The 20,376-nt window shown below is 36.0% G+C and overlaps 1 protein-coding gene across 34 annotated transcripts in view; it reads left to right on the top strand.

Moving 5' to 3' along the window:
• Positions 1 to 20,376, top strand: part of TNRC6B (trinucleotide repeat containing adaptor 6B) — a 147,442-nt gene that overhangs the window by 16,658 nt on the left and 110,408 nt on the right. For 28 of the 34 annotated variants that reach the window (XM_075154487.1, XM_075154531.1, XM_075154569.1 and 25 more), the window contains one exon: positions 3,916 to 4,014. In XM_075154487.1, the coding sequence (XP_075010588.1) occupies positions 3,916 to 4,014 (99 nt within the window). Of the gene's footprint in view, positions 1 to 2,429; positions 2,450 to 3,915; positions 4,015 to 20,376 lie in introns of those variants that run through there. The other 6 variants (XM_075154449.1, XM_075154675.1, XM_075154731.1 and 3 more) reach the window with 2 other exon arrangements.

The following is a 20,376-nucleotide window of genomic DNA, read 5'->3' as shown; positions in this document are numbered from 1 at the left end:
ACTATAGGATATATTGCTGTTTTCATATACTTTCTAGTGTGTTATTTCCTGTGGGTTTGGGTGTGAAATATTTTCTGTAACTGCCTGATGCAATTTATTTTTGTCAGTTGAAGTTGATGCATATGATTTTTTTTTTTTGAAAATTGATTAACTTATGATGAGATTTTAAAGTCACTGGAATTGGTTAGTGATTAGTTCCTACACGCAATGAAGATACGTTCAAGTTTTGTTTATCTTCTGGATGCTCCTGCTTTCATCTCAGTACCTCTCAATTTGCATTTAAAGTGACAAAAAATATTCTGTTCTTTTTCCATATGCTAAAATTTATGTTGCTTTTGCATGTTCTTAACAAACTCGACGTAATGTAAAGCTGTAGCAATTAGATATAATATGGCTAGTCCATCTGTGAAAATTAACACTTTTTTGTCTATGTACCTAGATAGAGACTAATAATTGCAGTTGTGTATCAATACGATTGTGTCAAATAAACACAATCTCATTTAAGATATAGTTCAGTACAGTACTGCCTTGTTCTAACTGCTTTTTTTCAAGTATGCCATGTGTACAAGATCACCATCTTTGAACAGCACTTGTGTGCCTGTTTTGCTTTGTGCTCTTGTGAGAGAGTTTGGGACCTACCTTCAATTTCTGCTTACTGTCTGTAATGGTGACGTTTTGCTCAGCCTTACTGTCCTTCAAGGGTTTTCCAGTGGGCCATATCCAATTTAGACTTCGGAATTCACAGGAACCACAATTGGTTTTACATTAATAAGTGCTTCTCTTGCAGCTGTACTCTTCAGAAGCTTGAAATAATTTTTTCTTCTATATCAAATGAAGAACAGTTTTCCTTTTTAGTCCATATTTGGTTGCTGCTGGTGATCTGGAAAAAAAAGCGTTGCCGTATGAAAGGCCTGTGTATTAGATAAGGTGCTTAGTTCCAGCGATGCCTGTTTGACGAACAGCAAATTTGAAGACATTTGAATTCCACCTCTCTCTTGCTAATGAAGACTTTGTGTTTCTGAATGGTGGACCTTTCTACCTGGGGGAAAATGAGGCCTGAGGAAGTACCTTATTCACGTATTGATTTTCAGGGATTTATAAGTATATGGAAATTTGGCTCAGATTTTACTTGCCAGAATGTGCTAGAATGCAGTAGTGAAGAGCTAGTATCCATAAGGTGCTCTGCAGTGATCTGCTTACACTGAATTTATGGCTGGTAGCTGTATCCATCATCCTGATACCACTGAATGAAATGTGTACATCTTTGCTGCAGAAAAAGAAGGAACATAAATAGGACTAAATATCAAACTGGGTTGTCCCAAAGCCATATTGTTTTATGACAGGACAATATCGTAGTAGGCATTAAAGTTCGTAAGAACTGCAGCAAGTTCATGTTAGCGAGGGTTTTTACCTTTGAGAATAGATTCTCATCACTGTATGATATTTTAAAGAGTTAAATAAAAATTGTTCCTAACTTTAGACATGCATCTGCTACATCGTATGTGGACATACCTGTGCATTGCTATTTGTCAGAACTTCCTTGGAGTCCTCACTCAAGCTGAAATTGGTTAATTTTTCTAGAAGATATCAGATTGGGGGATTTTGATCTCTGAGCTGTGAATAGTTCCAGTGTATTTAATCTGTCTTCTGTGGGAGAGCTTGCTTATCTTAGTTCTTGTAGCTTTTCCATTTATGTTTTTTTAATTGTTAGTTTTACTGACTTTTTTTTTTCCTTTGAGATGCACTGGTTGGTGGTTTTTTGTCTTGTTCCAGGAGTAATATATAAAACCTTGTGTCAAATATTGCCACTTTCCATTCCTCTGGCAGTGAGGGATATCTCAGAAGATAAACATGGCAGTTTTTTAGAGGTTCATATTTGATTTTTTCCAGCACTCTGAATGAACAGTGACCCATCCTTGCAGTGGTCTTGGCCTGACTTGACTGGTCTTGTTTTATTTTATAAGCTTTTTTAATGCTTCTGTAGCTCAAGTTCAATCTTGCTTGTTTCTCTGATTTGAAGCCAATTCAGTGCCACGCCAGTCCTTCTGGCCAAAGCTGTTTTGGCCGCTAGACATCAGACTATCTGTCTAACAATCTGTGGAGCTTCCCAGTTACTTGAATCTGGTATTGCAAAATCATGCTCAGAAACTCCCAGCTCCAGAAGCTCTGGAGTGGGTTTCACAAACTCAGTGTGGTGAAGTACCATGGACAGGGACTGCTCGGCCTGTCCTCCTCCCCTCCTGCTGCAGAACAGAAGGTAGCTTGGCAGCGAGAAATACTTGTTATTTGCGGGAGGATCTTGGCGTAGATGCATGATACAAGTCTTGCTTAGCATTTCATACCTACGATTTTTGATTATATGCTGCAGGCAGAATATTTGGTGAAGATTTGGGTGAGAGTTCTGCTTTATCCTCATTCCTCTTTCCCCAGAAAAGGAAATTACTATGCTGTAAGTCTTTACGAGTCTCATGCTTTGCATGAGAATATATGATATTACTGAACATAACAGCTTGTTGGTTATAAGATTTAATAAGTTGTATGTAACATTTTGTAGCTTCAGGCCCTTTGTTTGTAGAATATATTCTTCGTTCCTTGTGTCAACTTAATAGCCATGAAAGATGTTGTCTGCCTATGCACAACATACAGAAGACATTGGCAGTGCAGACAGCCTTACCTTATGAACAGGCTTTAACCTTGAAATTAAGGAGGTGCATCTAGATGAACAATTTGCAAGCTTTCTCTTTTTGACCTCATTACTATTTGCACTCCCAAAGTTGTCAGTTTCCAGGTTTGGAACTGCTGCTGTGAACGTGACAGCAGCTCTGTAGCTGAGGTACAAAAATGAAGTGGAGAGACTTTAAATGGATTTTAAGTGCTGGTGCAGTTGAAGAGTTACAGCATCTTGAGAGGGACAGCTGTTAAAGGCCAACAGCTCTTGGCTTTAGAATAGTTTTTAACGCGGTGTGAGCCCTTACTTTCCGCATACCTGGAACTTTATAGATATGCTGATAGCTTACAACTTGCATTTTGAGAGTGAGAGATTTCTGCTGAATTTATGCTGGTGTGTTTGATCTCCAAAATTAATCCATTTGATCTGTTACCTCTGAAAGATGACTCATTCTCTGGAGTAGAAGACATTCTAATCTTTGTAACCAAAGTCTCCCTAACTGTATTGCATTCTTTCATAAGTTATTTTGCAATTCTAAGAATGGAGTTTGGGGTGTAGATTTTGTTCAGTTGGAACTGCACTGACACTGTCAAACAAATTTAAAAATAAGTTACCAAGTAGTGTTGAATACTGGAAACACTGGGAGCTGTTGACTTGGGTTAGATTGGAAATGGCGACCTAAAGATAAATGACACTATCAGTTCCCTGAACCATTTAGAGCCTAGAATGTATTTATTTCTAAAATGAAGTTGAGGAAAAATTCCGTAAAGTAAGAATTCAGAAGTACTGTGGGATCACTGGAAGTCTAACAATTTTTCAAACTAATAACCTTTAGACTGTCTGTAAGCCAAATCTGTGAAGCTTATATTTGCACAAAAGCTATTTCCTAGTAAGTAAGAATTGCTTAGCTCTAGTCTGTATGATTATTCCTTACTGACTGTAGCTTTAATAAGTAAACACAATGAATATGTTAATACTCAGCAATGACATATTTTAAAATTAAAAAGAAAGTTTACTCCTGTTAGGTGTTTTTTTTCTCTTAATTAAGTAGAGTTATGTCTTATCCTGAATAACAGTTGTCTTACTTGTTTGTGTAAAACGTATAAATTCAGCGATTATGTGCAGAATGGAAACATTAAAGGTCATAGCCTAGAATTGTTATTTATGTGCACTGCAATCTAACATAACACTGTTAAAAGCAGCAAAATAATTGTTTTTAAAATATATCTTTCTTTTTTATCTTTTAGGCAGTATTTTGCATTTCTGCAGAGCTTTGCACAGATCCTGTTCCCATGCAAACTGATGAGGGAGAAATACTGGAGGAAGGCAGTCCCAAGGTCAGTGAGGTAAATGCCACTGTGTTTTGGAGGAACAAGAGCTTGCTTGGCTAAAATGGGGTATGCATGGAGTGAACATTGACTGCTGGTGGTATTTTTAATAAATACCTGCATGCAAGTAAATAATATCTATTACCCTGGAGATATTTAAAAAATGAAGTTTTTAAAGGCCTTTAGAAAGACAGGCTTTTTTGCCGTCTACTAAGGATTGGAACATGTGTCTTCCGGCACTCCCAGGAAGGAAAGAGGAAACTCCTGTAAAGAAATACTAACCTTGATTGTATTCTGTTTGTTAGAACTGGAAGGGCTTGTCAAACTTTCTGTCCTACCTGCCCACCCTCTCAACTGACTTAAAGAATTAGGCATGTGGGCCCTTAGGTGCAGGTGTCAGTGTTTGTGGATTACTGACTGATCTATATTCAAGGTGTTCTGCTTCTTGTTTCCTTGCACTTGCCAGCATGTGCTTTGTTGTGAGACTGGATAGTATGTTGTTTTTAAAGGTACCTCTGATTCTCAACATACCTTGTTGGTACCAGAGGCTATGAAGTGTGCTGTTGAATATGACGTTGGTTGTGTCCTGCTTTTTGCTTACTTCCTGAAGATGCAGATGTTGAGTCACGAATTACTTTGGTTTGCATAATGACATAGTGATTATCATATTCTTCAATAGGTTTATAAATTTGTTTTATAGTCCTGACTATCTCAATGAGTTAGTGTTAACTTTGCAACTGATCTGTGTTTAAAATACGGCACGTAAATCTCACGAAAATCTGAATCATTGTTAGCTTGCTTGTAGTTTTGTGTAAGAGACTGGCTGAAAAGGCAGAAAGCTAAAGGACTAAAATTAAAATTTGTTGTTTTCTAGGTGGGGCTTTTTTGAGAGGTGTTCTCATCATTTTATGCTTTAATAGAACAAAACATTTTTTAAGCTGTAGGCATCAAGTTAGGAGGTGATTAATTATTAGAGAAAGGATTTGGTAATTGTCCTGCATGTACTTGAGGAATTGTGTTAATTTTAAATAGCTTTGAAGGAAGGCTCACTAGATTAAGAGCTGACAAATGAAAACATATCAATGGATTTACCTGCAGCCATCCAGGGTATTGAGTGCATCTCTTGACAAAGATGTGATTACAAAGTTCAGCGGGGGATAGACATGTGAGAGGAAACATCATAGTGCAATTAATTACTGATTTTATTAGCATGATTACTGCTGCTTACTTTTCACCAAATGGAGAGAATCTCTGTGTGTGTGTACATTTTTATGTATATACACACAGGTGCCTGTATGTATGTGTGTATGTATATGGATACATAGCTTTCATTTTTTTGTCTGTGTGGCAGGAGGTAGATTGAAGTAATTGTCTTGTGAAACTTACTCTTTTCCTCCAATGAAAAGTATGCTTTTTTTTGGCATTCTTCATTCTGGGTGTAATGGTGAAGATTTGTATCTCTATTCCAGCATTAGGTGTTCAAAAAATCTAGCGAACTTAAATTTCAAACCAAATCTTTTAGACGACTTTGAATACCTAAGTGTGTATGCAGTATTGCTTTGAAACATTGTCGTTCAGAGAATGTGGGAGATTTGGAATCGTACATCTGGTATTTGGTGTCATTAATTAAAGAGCTATATAGGATCAGTATATATTAAGCAAAAAAGACTCATGACTACATCCAGTCCTTCTCCCCATCCTGTGATGTACAGGACTACTCACTGAAGTGTATTTTTCAGTGTTTTTTTAGTCTGTAAATGATTATCCTCTCTTTTCTGGTCTCAGGAGAGTTCTACAGCTATAACAGTTGAAGGATTTGTTCTAGAAAAATTTAGGCAAAGTATATTCCACTATATTTTCTTGTATCATTAAAAGGATGTCCTTAATTTACAAATGTTTACATGATCTAGTAAGCCATTTTCATAAAGATACCTTTTTCTAAGAAATATGGTTTTAAGACTTCAGTAATATAGTTCAGGTTTTTTCCTTTTGTCAGGACTTTTTTTCTTTCCCCCTCCCCCGCCATCAAGTCCTCCAGGCAGATGACATGAGGTTTTTTGGAGGAAGTTAGTTCTGTGCTTCGAAGACACTAATATAACTACCTATTCATTCATATTTTATTTGAACCTTTCATTTCTCCCCTTTTACCCATTCCAGAACACTAATCTGTAAATAAAAGCTAAATATATAATTGTTGCTATGCTTATTGTTCAGATCAGTGGAAATTTCGTCTGTGTTTTTCTAGGTGGTTTTTTATACCTGTATTTAAGTACCAGCAATCCTTTTGGACCTTAGTCAGTTTACACTCTGTTCTCAAAAATCCCGTAATTTACCTATTCTTTTGCCTTTACTAGAAATTATTTTTTGAGCCTGTAAATGATATCTGAAGAGTCGTCTTCTAGCATTTTATTTCCTATGAACGTTTAAGAAGGACTTGGAACATTTCATATGTTAGCAGCTCCTTTGAAGCTCTTCTCTTAAACATGGTAGAAGTTGAGTCTGCAACTCGTAGGTCTTATGAGATTAGCAAATGCTGATTAAGCACATTCCAGCTACTTCACTGACGATGTTTTGATTATGTCATATATGAGGTCAGATTAAGGCCCCATTCTTAGCCTTTGTTCTAAATAATTCATTTCTAGCCAAAAAGAGATTTTTGCATGTGATACAAAGAATGAAATTACTGTTTATGGTGATTTGTAGCATCTTTTATTGGCTGCCTCAGAATAATTACGAAATAGAAGTGGGCAAGCTTTCTGTCTTGAAATTATTTCTTCAGTCTTGTAGGACTTCAATGACAGTATTAAAGCTATTGTTGCAAAAGGTGGAGGAAAAGATTGTAGAATTTATTTTTATACTTTTTTGTTTGTATCTTACGGTACAAACATAAGCTAACATAAAATATAAGTTAAAAACCACTTCATGTTCAAAAGGCAAAGGCCCAGGCTTACATGTTGGAACGCCTTGATATGAGCTACACTTGAAGCATATCTGTTGAGTAGTAAATGGCCTTGCTGTGATTGTGCTTGGTACTTTTTTTGTCTTTTCAGAATGCAGGATCCTCAGGGGTCTAGTAGGTACTTCCCCACAGTTCAGAATTTCTCTCTTACTCAGTTTCGGTCTTGACAGGAAGTGGGAAACCTATATTTGGGCCTCTTGCACAATGTTCCTGTTATCACTTCACCTGAATTTAAATTGAAAAGCACTTGAACAAGCAGATATGGAAAATTGTCTTTAGATTCTGTAGCTGAATCCCTTCCATGCTGTATTATATTTTGCCAAGAAGGGTCTTCGCCAAAATGTCAGCTAACAATCACTTCTGACACTGTCTTAAGCTGATCTGGAGTTGAAAATTGATCTGTCTTATTTTCCATAGGTATTGAGCTTGAGGGAAAGAAAGTAAATATACTAACTTGTAGAGATATCTTTGTTATATTGATATCAAGTTGTTTTGTCTTCATTTATCACCATGGAAAGACATGCTCATAATTTATCTTTGTAAAGAGTAAGGCTCACTACATGAAGTTCTGTATCTCAGACTGCTGACTCTTCTGACTCCACCAAATGACAAAGCAAGAGGTGTTCCTGTTGATACATATTGCAGGAAAAGCAGTCATTAGAATAATAGTTTCAGTTACCTGAGACTGCAGATCCTGTAACCAGTTATCAATATTTGTTTCCAGAGTCTTCAGTTAAAAAAAAGTTTAATTGATAGAAAAGATGTCACTCACTTTGCTTTTTATGTTCTTGCCCAGTAGCCTGGGAAGAGGCAGTATGTTAATGCTGTCAGCAGTCCTAACTGCTAAGAAGCCTTGGTACTTCTCGTCTGGAATCACAAAGGCATAACTTGAGGAAACAAATTTATTGTAGATTGAGGTATACTTGAATGAAGTATTCTGGGGTGTCAGAGATGACATCAGATTCATCTTTCATGGAGATACCATGAACATGAGGATATACAGATTTGGGTACTGCAAGAATTAACTTTCTTATGGTGCCAGTCTGAAAATAACCTAAAAAGTTATACATGAAGACGCTATCATACATTGGAAAACAAATGGTATATTGTGCTTTATTCCTTGTGAACTGGTTTGGTTTTATAACTGTTTCAGATTTTCTGGCATCCTAGACTGTATAGTATCAAGATATACTGAGATATCAAGACCAAGCCTTGAAGAGAAAAGGAGATTTCTTTCTGTTTTTGAAAAAGAAAAAAAATTGTGCCTCATGTAGAGCTGAGCAGGTCACTTTTAAAGACTAAATATTTATGTGCTTCGAACTAATTAACATTACGTGAGGTATGATTAGAAAATTTAATCCCTGCAGTCAGGCATCATGAAGAGTGATAGTCTTGCTTGACTCCTATCAACCTGGCGGCACTGCTACAAAAGTCATGCTTGCCTTTGCCACTCTTGAAATGAATGACAGAAATCCAGTGGCAACTTCTTGGTAATTAAGGTTAAGGAAAGCTACTGGTAGACTCAGTCCTCACTTTAATGTTTGTTTCCCCCACTGTTATTAATGCATACATTTTTATTTCATTTTGTAATTTTTTTACTTTTTATTTTATATCGTGGTAATTGAGTTGTGCTCTCATTCTTCTCAATTTTGCATGCTTGGGAAGTTTCTACAATTCTTCCCTTTAGTTTTTTGGCAGCGTATCCTTTTGTCATTCATTGGATTGCTTTCCAGCAAAGAGTGGTTTTTGCGCATGCTCTTTCCTCTTCTCCCGCCCCATAGGCTGCTTTTGGGGAAACTTATGTCTTTTGGTAGTTTTTGTTGCCAGGGCTTTTCATCTTAACTGGTTCCATTGCTTGATCTCACAGTTTCTTCCTTGTTGTCAGACTATCAGAAAATACTTTTTCTGTTAAAATGGCATCAACATGGTAAAGACAGCTTGCACCTGTCAATAGCACACTCTTGATTCCAATAATATCTAATATTAGTGCCACAAAGAGGGGAAACAACCTATACAGAAGTAAGCCTTTTCAAATGAGTATAGAGTTTTTTAAAACTTAGTTACTTTTGGCAGATGTAGAAGTCTTATTTGACAGGAGTATTGAGTCTATTTTATCCGTATGATCTGCCGGTGAATATCATACAATGAAGTATCCTTTCACATTACGAAATAGTTGGGGGGTGGGTGTCTGGTTTCTAGCTTTTCAGGGTCTCTTTTCCTCCCTTCACTTAAAAAAAAAAAAAAAAAAAAAAAAAAAAAACCACAAAAAACCAAACCAAAAAAAACCAAAAACCACACACAAAAAACCAAAAACATTTCTGCTTGGAACCTCACAGCCTCTGCTGTTCTTTGGATTATGATTTTATTTTATTTTTTTAAATTATATTTTGTGGCAGTTAATTTGCTACTAATGATTACTAGGCTTTTTCCATTAACAGCTTTGGTACTCTGAACATATCAACAAGCATTGAGCTTCTTGTTTGTGGCTGATTTCTTTTCAGCTGTTTTCATCCATCTGTTAAGGATTACTGCACAGACAACACTTAAACTTTGTTTCTCAGTTGTTCCTTTGCTGTAAAATACTGCAGGAGGAAGCTAAAAGTTTATGCCTGATTTGAAGTATTTTTAGATTTCTTTCAATATTGGCAGGAGTTTTGAGCTTATGTTGCAAACTTCTTTCTCAAAAAATGCAATTAAAATTTTCATGTCAAATGTAAAATTTCCCCCTCCCCGCCTTGTTGTTCATTCATCTTTCAAAGTAAAAACCTATGAATTTGCAGGGAGGGAGGGACTTTGACCTAAGTAATTTATAGAAAGGTATTTATGAATTGTGATTTTGATTCAGTGTTGTAGAAGGCAAAGCAGAAAAAATAGCTAGTTCTGCCCTTTTAATGCTTTGTATGATAAAAATCTAGGTACACAAAATCTTGATGAAAAATGTGGCTGCACAGGATTTGTAATAATGCTCAACACCTAATTTGTACAAGAAAAGGGAAAAAATTCTGTACTGTATGGTGTTAGATAAATGTATTTTTACTCAAAGTTTTCATTAGTATTTATAGAAATAATTATTGAACTGAATAGGTAGTCTAGAAATTAGGCTACTTTTCCATACTCCAGTGGCTTTTTCAAAACCAGTGACAGAAACATTGAGGCTTTTCCTGTTGTTCAGTCTCACTGTCCAGTGCCACTTACCAAGCTGTCTTGAGGTTACCTGTTAATCCTTGGTTTATTTACTTCCAAGTTGCCACCCTGGTTCTTATCTGTCAACATTAATCTTTCCCTTACATTATTGCCTGACTGTTCTTGTCCTGGTTGATTCTTAATTTTCTTACCTCTTGGTGTCTAATTGTGAATTAGCATTTGCCTTCTGTTTAAATAACTCTTCAGAACTCTGTTGGCACTGGCTATGGTTTTTTGGGGGTTTCTTTGGTTGTTTTGGTTGTTGTTTTTTTTTTTTATGTGAAGCATTCACACAGAGGTGATGAAAAGGTTAAAAAGTATATGACACTAACTCAAGTATCTAAGCTCTTGCTTTTATTTCATATATGTTGAGAATAAAGATACATAAGCCTGCCTGAGTAGTATTTGTATTTGATCTGTTAAGTTCTGTTATGTTATTATATTTATAAACAGAAGCTTAAAATTCAGAAGGAAGTGTTGTTAGGAGGGAGTGTTGCCAGTCAGGAGGTATCTTTCCTAAGAGCACAAGTGTTTTACTAACTGCATTTTTAGGTAAGTTATGCTCAGTTTTTGATAGTGGATATTGCTTGATGCTGACAACAGTGGAAAAGTTAAGCTGGTGCTTTCATTGTGTGGGATTTAGAATTATATAGTAAAAAGAAAATCTTAGTTGGGTAGTTAAATTTAACACAGCGTCCAAAACTTTTGACGCTTGTATCTCTGGAGCTTATAATACTGCTTAGTGATACAGAACTGGGTTTCTATTCAGATGGCACTAAATAATTTAAAACATTCAGGCTGAAGGCCTATACAGTAATGAAATGAACAAAATGCTTTGTCGCTGTAATTAAAAAAAGCTGTTTTCCAGTCTAGTACTGGCCTGGTACGTGGTGCTTTCACACTTGATGGTTTCTCTACACTATGAATCGCTGCTACTCTTGAAAATTTTGGCTTGTTACAAAGAGGTGAACTTTCAGCCTCAGCGTGCTTTCTTGTGAATACCTGACAAGTCAGAGTAGATTTCAGTTTACCCATGTAGCTGTTGCCTCTCCATTGGGTCCAGGAAAGTAGGGGAGTTTTTTTATCGCTCACCGTATTTTCGGAATGTATTTGTTTATTCATTTTTGATGTCTGCTGGTGGGTTACTTGTGGAGCTTCCAACATTTCTGTTCCCTGATATACAGGGTATGTTTCCATCATTTTTCTGGAACATGAGTTGTAGGAGAAGCTAATCTTTCTAACACTGACCTACAACTATACTAAGTTCCTAAAGTCTTTCTATAAAGTATCTTGTAAAGTCTTTCAGAAGTAGAGAGCTATTCTGCCTAACAAGAGAACTTACACTTCTCCCAAAAGGTAGCAGCTTAAGAACTGGTCTGAGCACAAAGACAATTTTTCACAACAGAAACTGATGTCATCTTCATCATGCTCTGCTAGCGTCATTTTTCTAGCCTGAAAATGTTACAACTCCTTAGGAGAGTAACTTCAAAACCAAAATCTTTGCATATTGTGTATTTAAAAAAAAAAAAAGCCATTAATCTCTCAGTAAAGAATGAAATTACTTTAAATCTTCAGTTTATAATAAAGTAGTCCTCCCTTTTAATGACATGTTGTTAAAGCTTGTAAAAATGTAATGGTATACTCCTCTTGTTTTAAAAATAAATTAACAGAGACCATCAAGGGGAGCAGAAATTTTGGGTTAGTTTTTCTCTTGAACTTTTACACTGTGGCCAACAAAAAACGTTAATAACACTTCGCTACGAAACACTACACAGTTGGACCTTTCTACATGGGGGAAAAAAAACACCTGCTTCTGAGTTTATAACTTTGAATTTCAAAATTTCAAGGCATTGTAGCAAAGAGCTATAATTATGGTATGCAGTTTAACCCCAGCCAGCACCTATGCACCACACAGCTCCTCGCTCACTCCCCCCCAGTGAGATGGGGGGGAGAATCGGAAGGGTAAAAGTGAGAAAATGCGTGGTTTGACATAGATACAATTTAATAATTAAAACAAAAACAAGGGGCGGGGGGGAGAACAACAAAGAGAGAGAGGAAAGTAAAACCCAAGAAAAAACAAGTGATGCAAAATGAAAACAATTGCTCACCACCAACCAACAGATGCGCAGCCAGTCCCTGAGCAATGGCAGCCCCTGCCAACCCCCACCTCCACCTCAGTTTTATTGCTAAGCATGATGTCATATGGTATGGAATATCCTTTTGGTCATTTGGGGTCAGCTGTCCTAGCTGTGTCCCCTGCCAACTTCTTGTGCACCCCCAGCCTACTTGCTGATGGGGCAGCGCGAGGAGCAGAAAAGGCCTTGATGCTGTGTAAGCACTGCTCAGCAATAACGAAAACATCCCTGTGTTATCAACATTATTTTCAGCACAGATCCAAAACATAGTCCCATACTAGATACTATGTAGAAATTTAACTCTATCCCAGCCAAAACCAGTAGAGTATGTTATCAGGGTCTACTGGCTTTATAAAACAGTGGTTATAAACAAGATAAAATTGTCAAGGACTTTGCAAAAAAGAACATGGAATTAAACAGACAGTGCTACTTGAACTATTGTAGAGGAATGCTGTTGATAGCTTAGCTGCTTGGACATTTTTAAAGAAATTCAGGATCAAGTGCAAGATTTTGCCGGTTGGGTGTACTGTTTTCTACAGAGGCAAGATGGATTACTCATTTGAAACCTACTTACCCATAGTGAAGACTGCTAAAATATAGATACCAAACTGAAAGATGACTCAGTTTTCTAATCTCAGAATACCCTGAAGTGCTTTTGAAGCATAAAAGAGAAGATTAATACAATGTTGTATTTTCTTTCCCTTGGAAAATACCATCATCTGCCAAATTGACTTTGAGATCTGTAAGAACTGTCATCATACAGTCCACTGATCCAGCCTTTTCATATATACAGATCATGTGAAGGAAATGTAATGGCATGGAATGTCATTGCAGTGAACAGGTGTGTATCTCTGATTTCTAAAGGAAAAAATGCATCAGTCTTAAATAAAACTCAGTTTAAGCTCACCTTTTCCATTCTTTTAAAGGTTCTTTATTTTTCATAAATGTTTTCTCATTAGTTTTTTTTCCTCAAGCAGTAAAATCTCTTCTTCATTTGATTACAGCAGTTTATAATACTTTGCAAAACAGACAAAAAAGCAAATAATATTTGCTTAAAAAAATTTTAAAAGCAGTTCTGCCTTTGAGAGCTAACAGCCTTTGAGAGCTAACATGGTATAGTCCCACTATGGTTTTGGAGACAGAGACAGTCAGGGACATTGCTTTGCGGCTTTGCTTACAAAGTGTCTCTTCTCATGCAGGTGTACTGTAGGCACACAATTCGAGGGGTTTCTGCCTTTTCAGAATATTGCCTTTTGATAGCTTTCCATTCACTATTGGCTTTATGGAGTTGTTGGCAGTGGTTGTAGTCCATGTCAATGTGACAGAGTTCTACACAATCAGCCACTTAAAACAAAATCTTCTAGATATGAAAGTATTAACAAATGTTTTCAATCTTACTGTCTTATGGCAGACTGAAGGGATAGGTATTTGGGGAGAAATTTGAGCTACGGACAATAAAAGCTTACTTTACCCTTCCAAATCATTTGTAGTCCAATTAGTTTGGCTGAGTCATTGAAAGGTCTAAAACTCACTGGTCTTGTTGACTTCATACATTTGCAAGACTTCATACATTTGCATGACCCTACAAGGACAATTTCATTTTCAGTTTGTGAACTAGATGGGTATGAATTTGTTTCAGTTCCTCAAAATTTTTTCTTCTCTCATTGTATGTGGAAGAAGTGGATATGGGGTTTGTGGAGAAGACACTTTTTTTTTTTTTTTTATTCTTGACACTAAAAATAGTAGTGATGGTCTTCATTGTTAGAGTAGATAAGAGAGTGTGTGAACAACTAAGGACACTTGAACTCTGCAAAAGGCATTGTGCAATATCAGTTCCCCTGAGGGTAAAAGCAACATTAAAAGCATGTCAACATTTCCTGTCACTTGTTTAAAGTCTGTTCACTGAGACATTTAGATAGTAGACAAAACTGTGTATTATGAAAAAGGGAGAATGTAATAGTTGTCTACAGATGCAGTAAGCCTGTGTGGAATTAGGTTGCTAAGAAATCATGTTGGTAGGTTTCAACAGATACAGAGTTTCCACATGTGATTCCTAGAGAAGTAACTTATTCCCATGGTGTTTGATTTTTTTTGTTTGAGGACAAGTTGTAACATATGCAAGCAAGAAAAGCCCAGGTTCTGCCCCAGAGATGAGTGGGTGTTTTAATGGTTTGGTGGTCTGTCAGATATTTCAATTTCAATAATCTTGAAGTTTGGGAAAATTATACAAGCAAGCAGCACTGTCAGTGGCTCCCTTGTGACTAAAATGAGTTTGGATTTACATTCTGATAACTGGAGAAACTGGAAAGTAGCTGTACAGTGTGAGTGTTAATAGCCTGTATTCTTCCTCCTTTTTGACGGTGGTCAAAAGTGGATGCTTAAGACAGGCTTAAAGCAGGCTTAATATATACTTATAACAGAATTGCTCTCAGCCTCCAGCTTTTTATTGCCCAGGAACTTTCTGGGCCGCTGGCAGTTTCTATGTGTTTAGAATCCACACAATAGATTTCTCTTCTGTGAAAACAGAAAAGAAAGTTAGTTCTTCTTTTTCTTCCTTGCCTATCTGGTTAGATCTCTTAAGGCGGAATAATTTCAGCACCCCTTTGTGTGTGCCTGGTTTATGTCACTTTCAGTCACTCCTAACAAACAACAGAAAACAGTATTTGTGGCAGTGAAGGTGATTGAATGTGTAGTGCAAAAGTGTAATTTAGTTTTCAGTAATTCTGATTGTCTGCTTTCTTGAGCCATTAAAAATTCTTTTCGTTTTTTGTGCCTGTTGTCCTTTTGCATCATGATGCAATGCATCATCTAGCTTTCCAAATCTAAGTGGAAGAGAGTAGTTAAGATGTTTTTTCTTTTCTCTGTCAGGGTGGTTAACAATGTGTATATCAAAATATCAGCCACTTACAGATGTCAGTTTAAACTGCTATAACTTGTTCATGTGTGTCTGCACCATAAATAGTAAATTAACTGTAAAATGAGTTGGCTAAATAGTCATTGGGCTGCATACGAGAGGCTGTTCAAAGTAGTGGTGGGAGGTGAACTGTTCAAGGGCTTTCGGGTCAGATTTTTCCCCTAAATGGAAAGTGTAAAAGATTTGTTATGGAAGTGTAAAAGGTTTTTTCAGAGTTGCAGAAGTTAGCAAGAATTCATGGCTTGTGAAATGCTAATGATCTTTAGCTGAATAATAATACAGAAAGTTAGTTAAATAAAAGATGGGAATTACTTATGTCTTACTAAATTCAGATTTTTCTGGGATCCATACTATGTATGTACAGAGCACACCAAGAAATGGATGGAGTGCATCATCAACTATGGTGCAGGAAAAGGAGAGCACTTTCGCTTACATTCAGAATGTTTTATGCATTTTGTGTCTGAGATTGCTGAACTATTATTCAAAGCTGCCTTGGCAGCTTCAGAGTTCAAGTTTTCAAATGGCATTTCTAGATATCCTGTCATATTGTAACTTAAAAATCTTTGGTGGTTGAAGGTGTTACTAGCAAAACGGTATCTTGCTGCAAACAACTAGGTAGTTCAAATTGCCTTCAGAGCAAGATTCAGATGAATTATTACATATATATAGATGAGCTGTTGTATTTGAAATACTTCGCAGCTAAGTCATGCATTTTAAAAAAAAAAAATTTAATTAAGTAAATTTTCTTATCTATACAGTATGAAATGTGGCTGGGGTCCTGACCTTTTTAGCATTTCCAAAGTGTGACTGTTGTTTTCATGATATTCATAAAACTGTTTGTTTTAAGCTTAGCAGGGGATTCATGTTAAGCTGCTGGGTATTTCACAGAATATTAGATAACATAAACGTTTTTAAAATTACATACAAAATGGGCCATAGGTTATTTCTGCAAGTGCAGGTGATTAATTAGTGACAGTTGGAGGTAGAAGCAAAACTTCTAGTCTTCTAACTACTGCTGCAGGTTTGGTGCTTATTTAGGTGAAACATAAATTACATATTCTGAGTTACATAACTTCTCTATTCTTAATGATTAATTGAGCTGCCATTGATAATCTGTCCTATTGTTCTATAAGGATGACGCACGTTTAATGATGCTATATGTTAAAGTGTTGGCATTTATAGTTAATGTTGTAACATTTCATTGAGTCAGGAATTAAAGTACTATTAGACTGCGTATACCAAACATAGGTATTAGATTAGTGAATTAAAAAAGTAATTATATGAGGTTTAAGTGTGTTAGCATTCAAACTGATTAGCAGGGAGTACTGAATATGATATGTGACTTAGCAGTAGGATTACGTTAGTACATTTTCGCTTCTCTTTTTACTAACAGGAAAACCAGTTAAGTCTGCGTGATGGTAATAACATTGAAATGTTCAATCTAGACGCTGATGAGAAACTTCAAGAAAATAGTGAGTAGGCTAGGAGATCGTTCACATCTTGTGTTGATATTTTTTGTATATCAAGACTGCGCTTTGGCAAAATTGAGAGGGGGGAAAAAGGTAGAAATAGGTTCAAATGAAAATTTAGTAACATCACAATACTGTACAATACAACATAATGCTGAAAGAGACCAAAAATTCAGATAACTTTTTTATGCATATCTTGTCTTCAAGACTTTTCTATGTGGTTCAGAAAAATATTTTGTTCTTTCTCATTTTAGGAGCTGTTTTTTCTATTATTTTCTTTCTTTTAAGCTTAAATCACTATTTCTAAGGGGTTTTTAAATGCTTTCATCTGTGTAGTGAAATTAAGGTTTAATCCAAAAAGTGTATTTTGGGACTAATTTTGCTAACCAATTTGTGCTATTCTATGCATATTTTGAGATGCTAGCTTAACACTAATTCATTCCTAAGAAAATTATTGAAGTGTTTGTAGTTAAATTGCATTGATTTTTATTAAAAGAAGTTAAATTAAAAATTTAATTAATCTCTTGCTAATGAGTAAAATTTTCCCCAATGCAGTTTGTCCAAAGTGCTCATAATAAAGCCAAGCAGAAGTGACTCAGCTTTCCTTTCATTTGTAGTAGTGATTACATTTCTGTTAGACTTCAGATTGTCTCTGAGATTTCTGACAAGTTCTTCCAACCGCTTGGCATTTATAGGGCTTCCACCACTGTTAGCAGTAGTGGCTAGTGACTAATTGCTTGGATTTTAACGATTAGGTTGTGCAAGTTTACTTAAAGCAAGTGTTAGTGAGACAAAAGAAATGCTGATGGCCTGTTTACAGTAGTGCTGTAGCTCCTGATGATTGGGAAGGTGCACTGATGTTAAAAGCAGTACTTGTGACAGAACACCAAATCTATCAGTCTTTAAGCTGGGCCTGCAGTAGGCTGTGTTAAAATGCAGGTAACATAAAGCATTGGAAGTAAATTGCCACAACCTGCAGAAAGCAGCTTTTGACCTTGGCTGGTCCTCACCAGAGTCTAGTTGTAAGCTAGATAAGGTTTTCAGTTCATGTGTGCTTCAGATGCTAGCGAATGAAAAATCTTGAGAGCCTTCATCTCCTGTTCACTCAGGTGGCTGGTTGCAGTCTTTTTTATAAAATAGAAAAGAAAAAAAAAATCATAGCTATGAAAAGGAACTATTGAATGAGTGGGAAAAGGTGGTGATAGTATCTCACTGATGAAGCTCCATTAGTATGTTTCTATAACTGGTGCAGAAAAAAAAAAAAATACTGATTTAAAATTTAATAGCTTTTCATAATAAGTATAGGATTTCTTACGAGCATCTATCTTTTTTCCTGAGAAAACATTTGGTTTCTCTTATGCTCAGTTTAGTTTTGGTGGGCTATGATATCTAATGAAGGTGTTCAATCCTGAATGTGCTTTCCAGCATCAGGATTCAGGAAAGATGAAACTTTTGCCCTTGAAAGTTTCTGACCCTTCAAAGTGTGACTGACTTTATCTAGGAACTCCAGATTAGATTTACTCATTAATCAAATTCATTAGGGTCTCGTTGAAGGTATTTTTAGAAAGAGTAGTATGAAACTGTAGTAACAGGTGTTGCACTTCTGGGAAAAAAAAGTAATAGTTTATTATGTCTAAGCTCCTTCTGGTATATTTCATTTTCTAAAAACTAAGTATTGAGTGTCTGTGAATAGCTTTTTTAACTTACATGAAACAATTTGTCTTTTATTATGTAGAACACTCAATGTATAAACTTTTGTCAAAATTTGGATATTCACAGGTGCCTGGATTTTTAAGGAAAAAAAGCTTTGAAATAATAAAATATGGAGTTCAACAACTTGTGGTTCCTTTTTTTTAAAAATGCAAGTTTTCTGTTGACTTCTCCCTGCTGTTTAAGGGTCTATTTCTGGTTCCTGCGTCCAGCTGCCAGAATCTTCATCGCTTGCCAGGAGAAACAGGTGTGGAGTGCGCTTCCTTTGATTCCTACTCTTGGAATCAATGGCTCCCTCTGCAGTCCTTTTAAAAGAAACTAAAGTGTCGCAGATCCTCTGCCATTCCACCTTTTCTTCTTTCCTTGGGAGGAATACGATAGATACAAGGGTTTTGTCTTACCTCCACCTTCCACTCTTTTTTTCTACATATTCAGGACAACTGCATTTCCTACATATGATGTAAGTCAAGAGAGACTAAAGACTTAGAATACGCCTTTTCAGAATGTTTGCAATTAACCAGATCTGTTGTGGTTGCTGTATGCTGTGTATGGCTGAAGCTTAGTGAGGACTCTGGGCTCCAGCTTCCTTAAAAAGAAGACTAAAAGAGTGCCAGATGTGATACAGATGTGATAGAGTGAAGAGAAACTGAGAATTGTGGAGAAGAAATGTGCATAGGAATTTTATAAGAACTGTGGGTGGAGGAGAAAAAGAAGATGATTTTCAGCTAACTGTGGCTATTATGTGCTGTTCCTCACTTCAGTTCATCCTCAGGTAGTCACTTAATCAAAAACTTAAAATATCATGTTCTCATCCTTTCTGCAATGGGATGTTACTATTGTCATTAGGAAAATAAGACCTAAATATTTTAATTTTTAAGTACTTTTTGGGGGTCTCAAAAATAACTCTAATGAATAGATAGCTGGGCCTAAGAACTAATTTTAGGAAATGTAAACAATGTCCATGGAATTTTACTGGGGCAGTTTGCTCATTAATTGCTTTCAGAAGGCTCTTTGTCAGATATATTTCTTTGAATTAAGATGGACTACCCAGTAAAGCAACTTTTAAATGTCAGGGAAAGCTGGAAATGGATATTACTTTATAAGCTTATTCTAGAATTTTTATAAGCTTATTCTAGAATTTAGAACACTAAACAAACTGTGTAGCATTTTCTAGCAAAAATTTTAAAAACTGCAAATTTCAAAGTGAAAAATATAGATCAATGATCATGAAATTTTTTAACATATGCAGGCAAGCAAAAGAAAATTAGAGGCAAGGTTCTGCAAGAAGAGGAATGTAAAAATTATAGCATTGGATCAGGCCCATGGAACGATCTTATATATATAACTTCCCCTTTCACTTTGTAAAAATTATCTCATTGCCAGAAATGGAAAAGCTCGTATTGCTATTGTTTTGTAATCCTCTAATGTGCAAATAAATCTTCATACATATAGATATATAAAACGTAAAATCCACAAGGACTTGTGAAATTTGGTGTTGCAGTTTATGTTTGTACAACTACTAATTTTTTGTCTGCTTAATATAGTATATTTTCCAAATAATTGTATATCCTCTTACGTTGTTTTTCTGTGAGTGGGTTAGGTTTTATTTATATTGTGATAGCAAAGAGGTCATGTTTGTTACGCATTGTCAAACTGTGCTTTTTTTGTGTATGCCTCAGTCGTGTCGTCTTGCATTGAGGGAGAACTGCAGCCCGAATGTTGGATTTTATTCATGTAAAATCTTCCCTCTGCCTAAGACCTTTCTTTATTATGAGCTCTCACATTTTTAGAGTGTTGTGGAGGGGTTTTGAGCCTTCACTGTCTGTATTCATAGACAATATTCTAAAAGAGGACATACTATGGTTCTGCTACAGTCATTTCAGTATTTCTTTCTGTATTACTGTTTGGCATAGTTTAGTTTTTCTTGGTGGTTGTTTTATTTTTGTGGTTTTTTTATTATGTAACTTTCTAAGATATTTTTGTTAGACCTTTCCACACTGAAGTGCAGGT

Source organism: Calonectris borealis, chromosome 1 (assembly GCF_964195595.1).
Source record: "Calonectris borealis chromosome 1, bCalBor7.hap1.2, whole genome shotgun sequence".
Taxonomy (NCBI): domain Eukaryota; kingdom Metazoa; phylum Chordata; class Aves; order Procellariiformes; family Procellariidae; genus Calonectris; species Calonectris borealis.
Note: the sequence above shows the minus strand (reverse complement) of the source record. Positions and strands in the feature narration are given on the sequence as shown.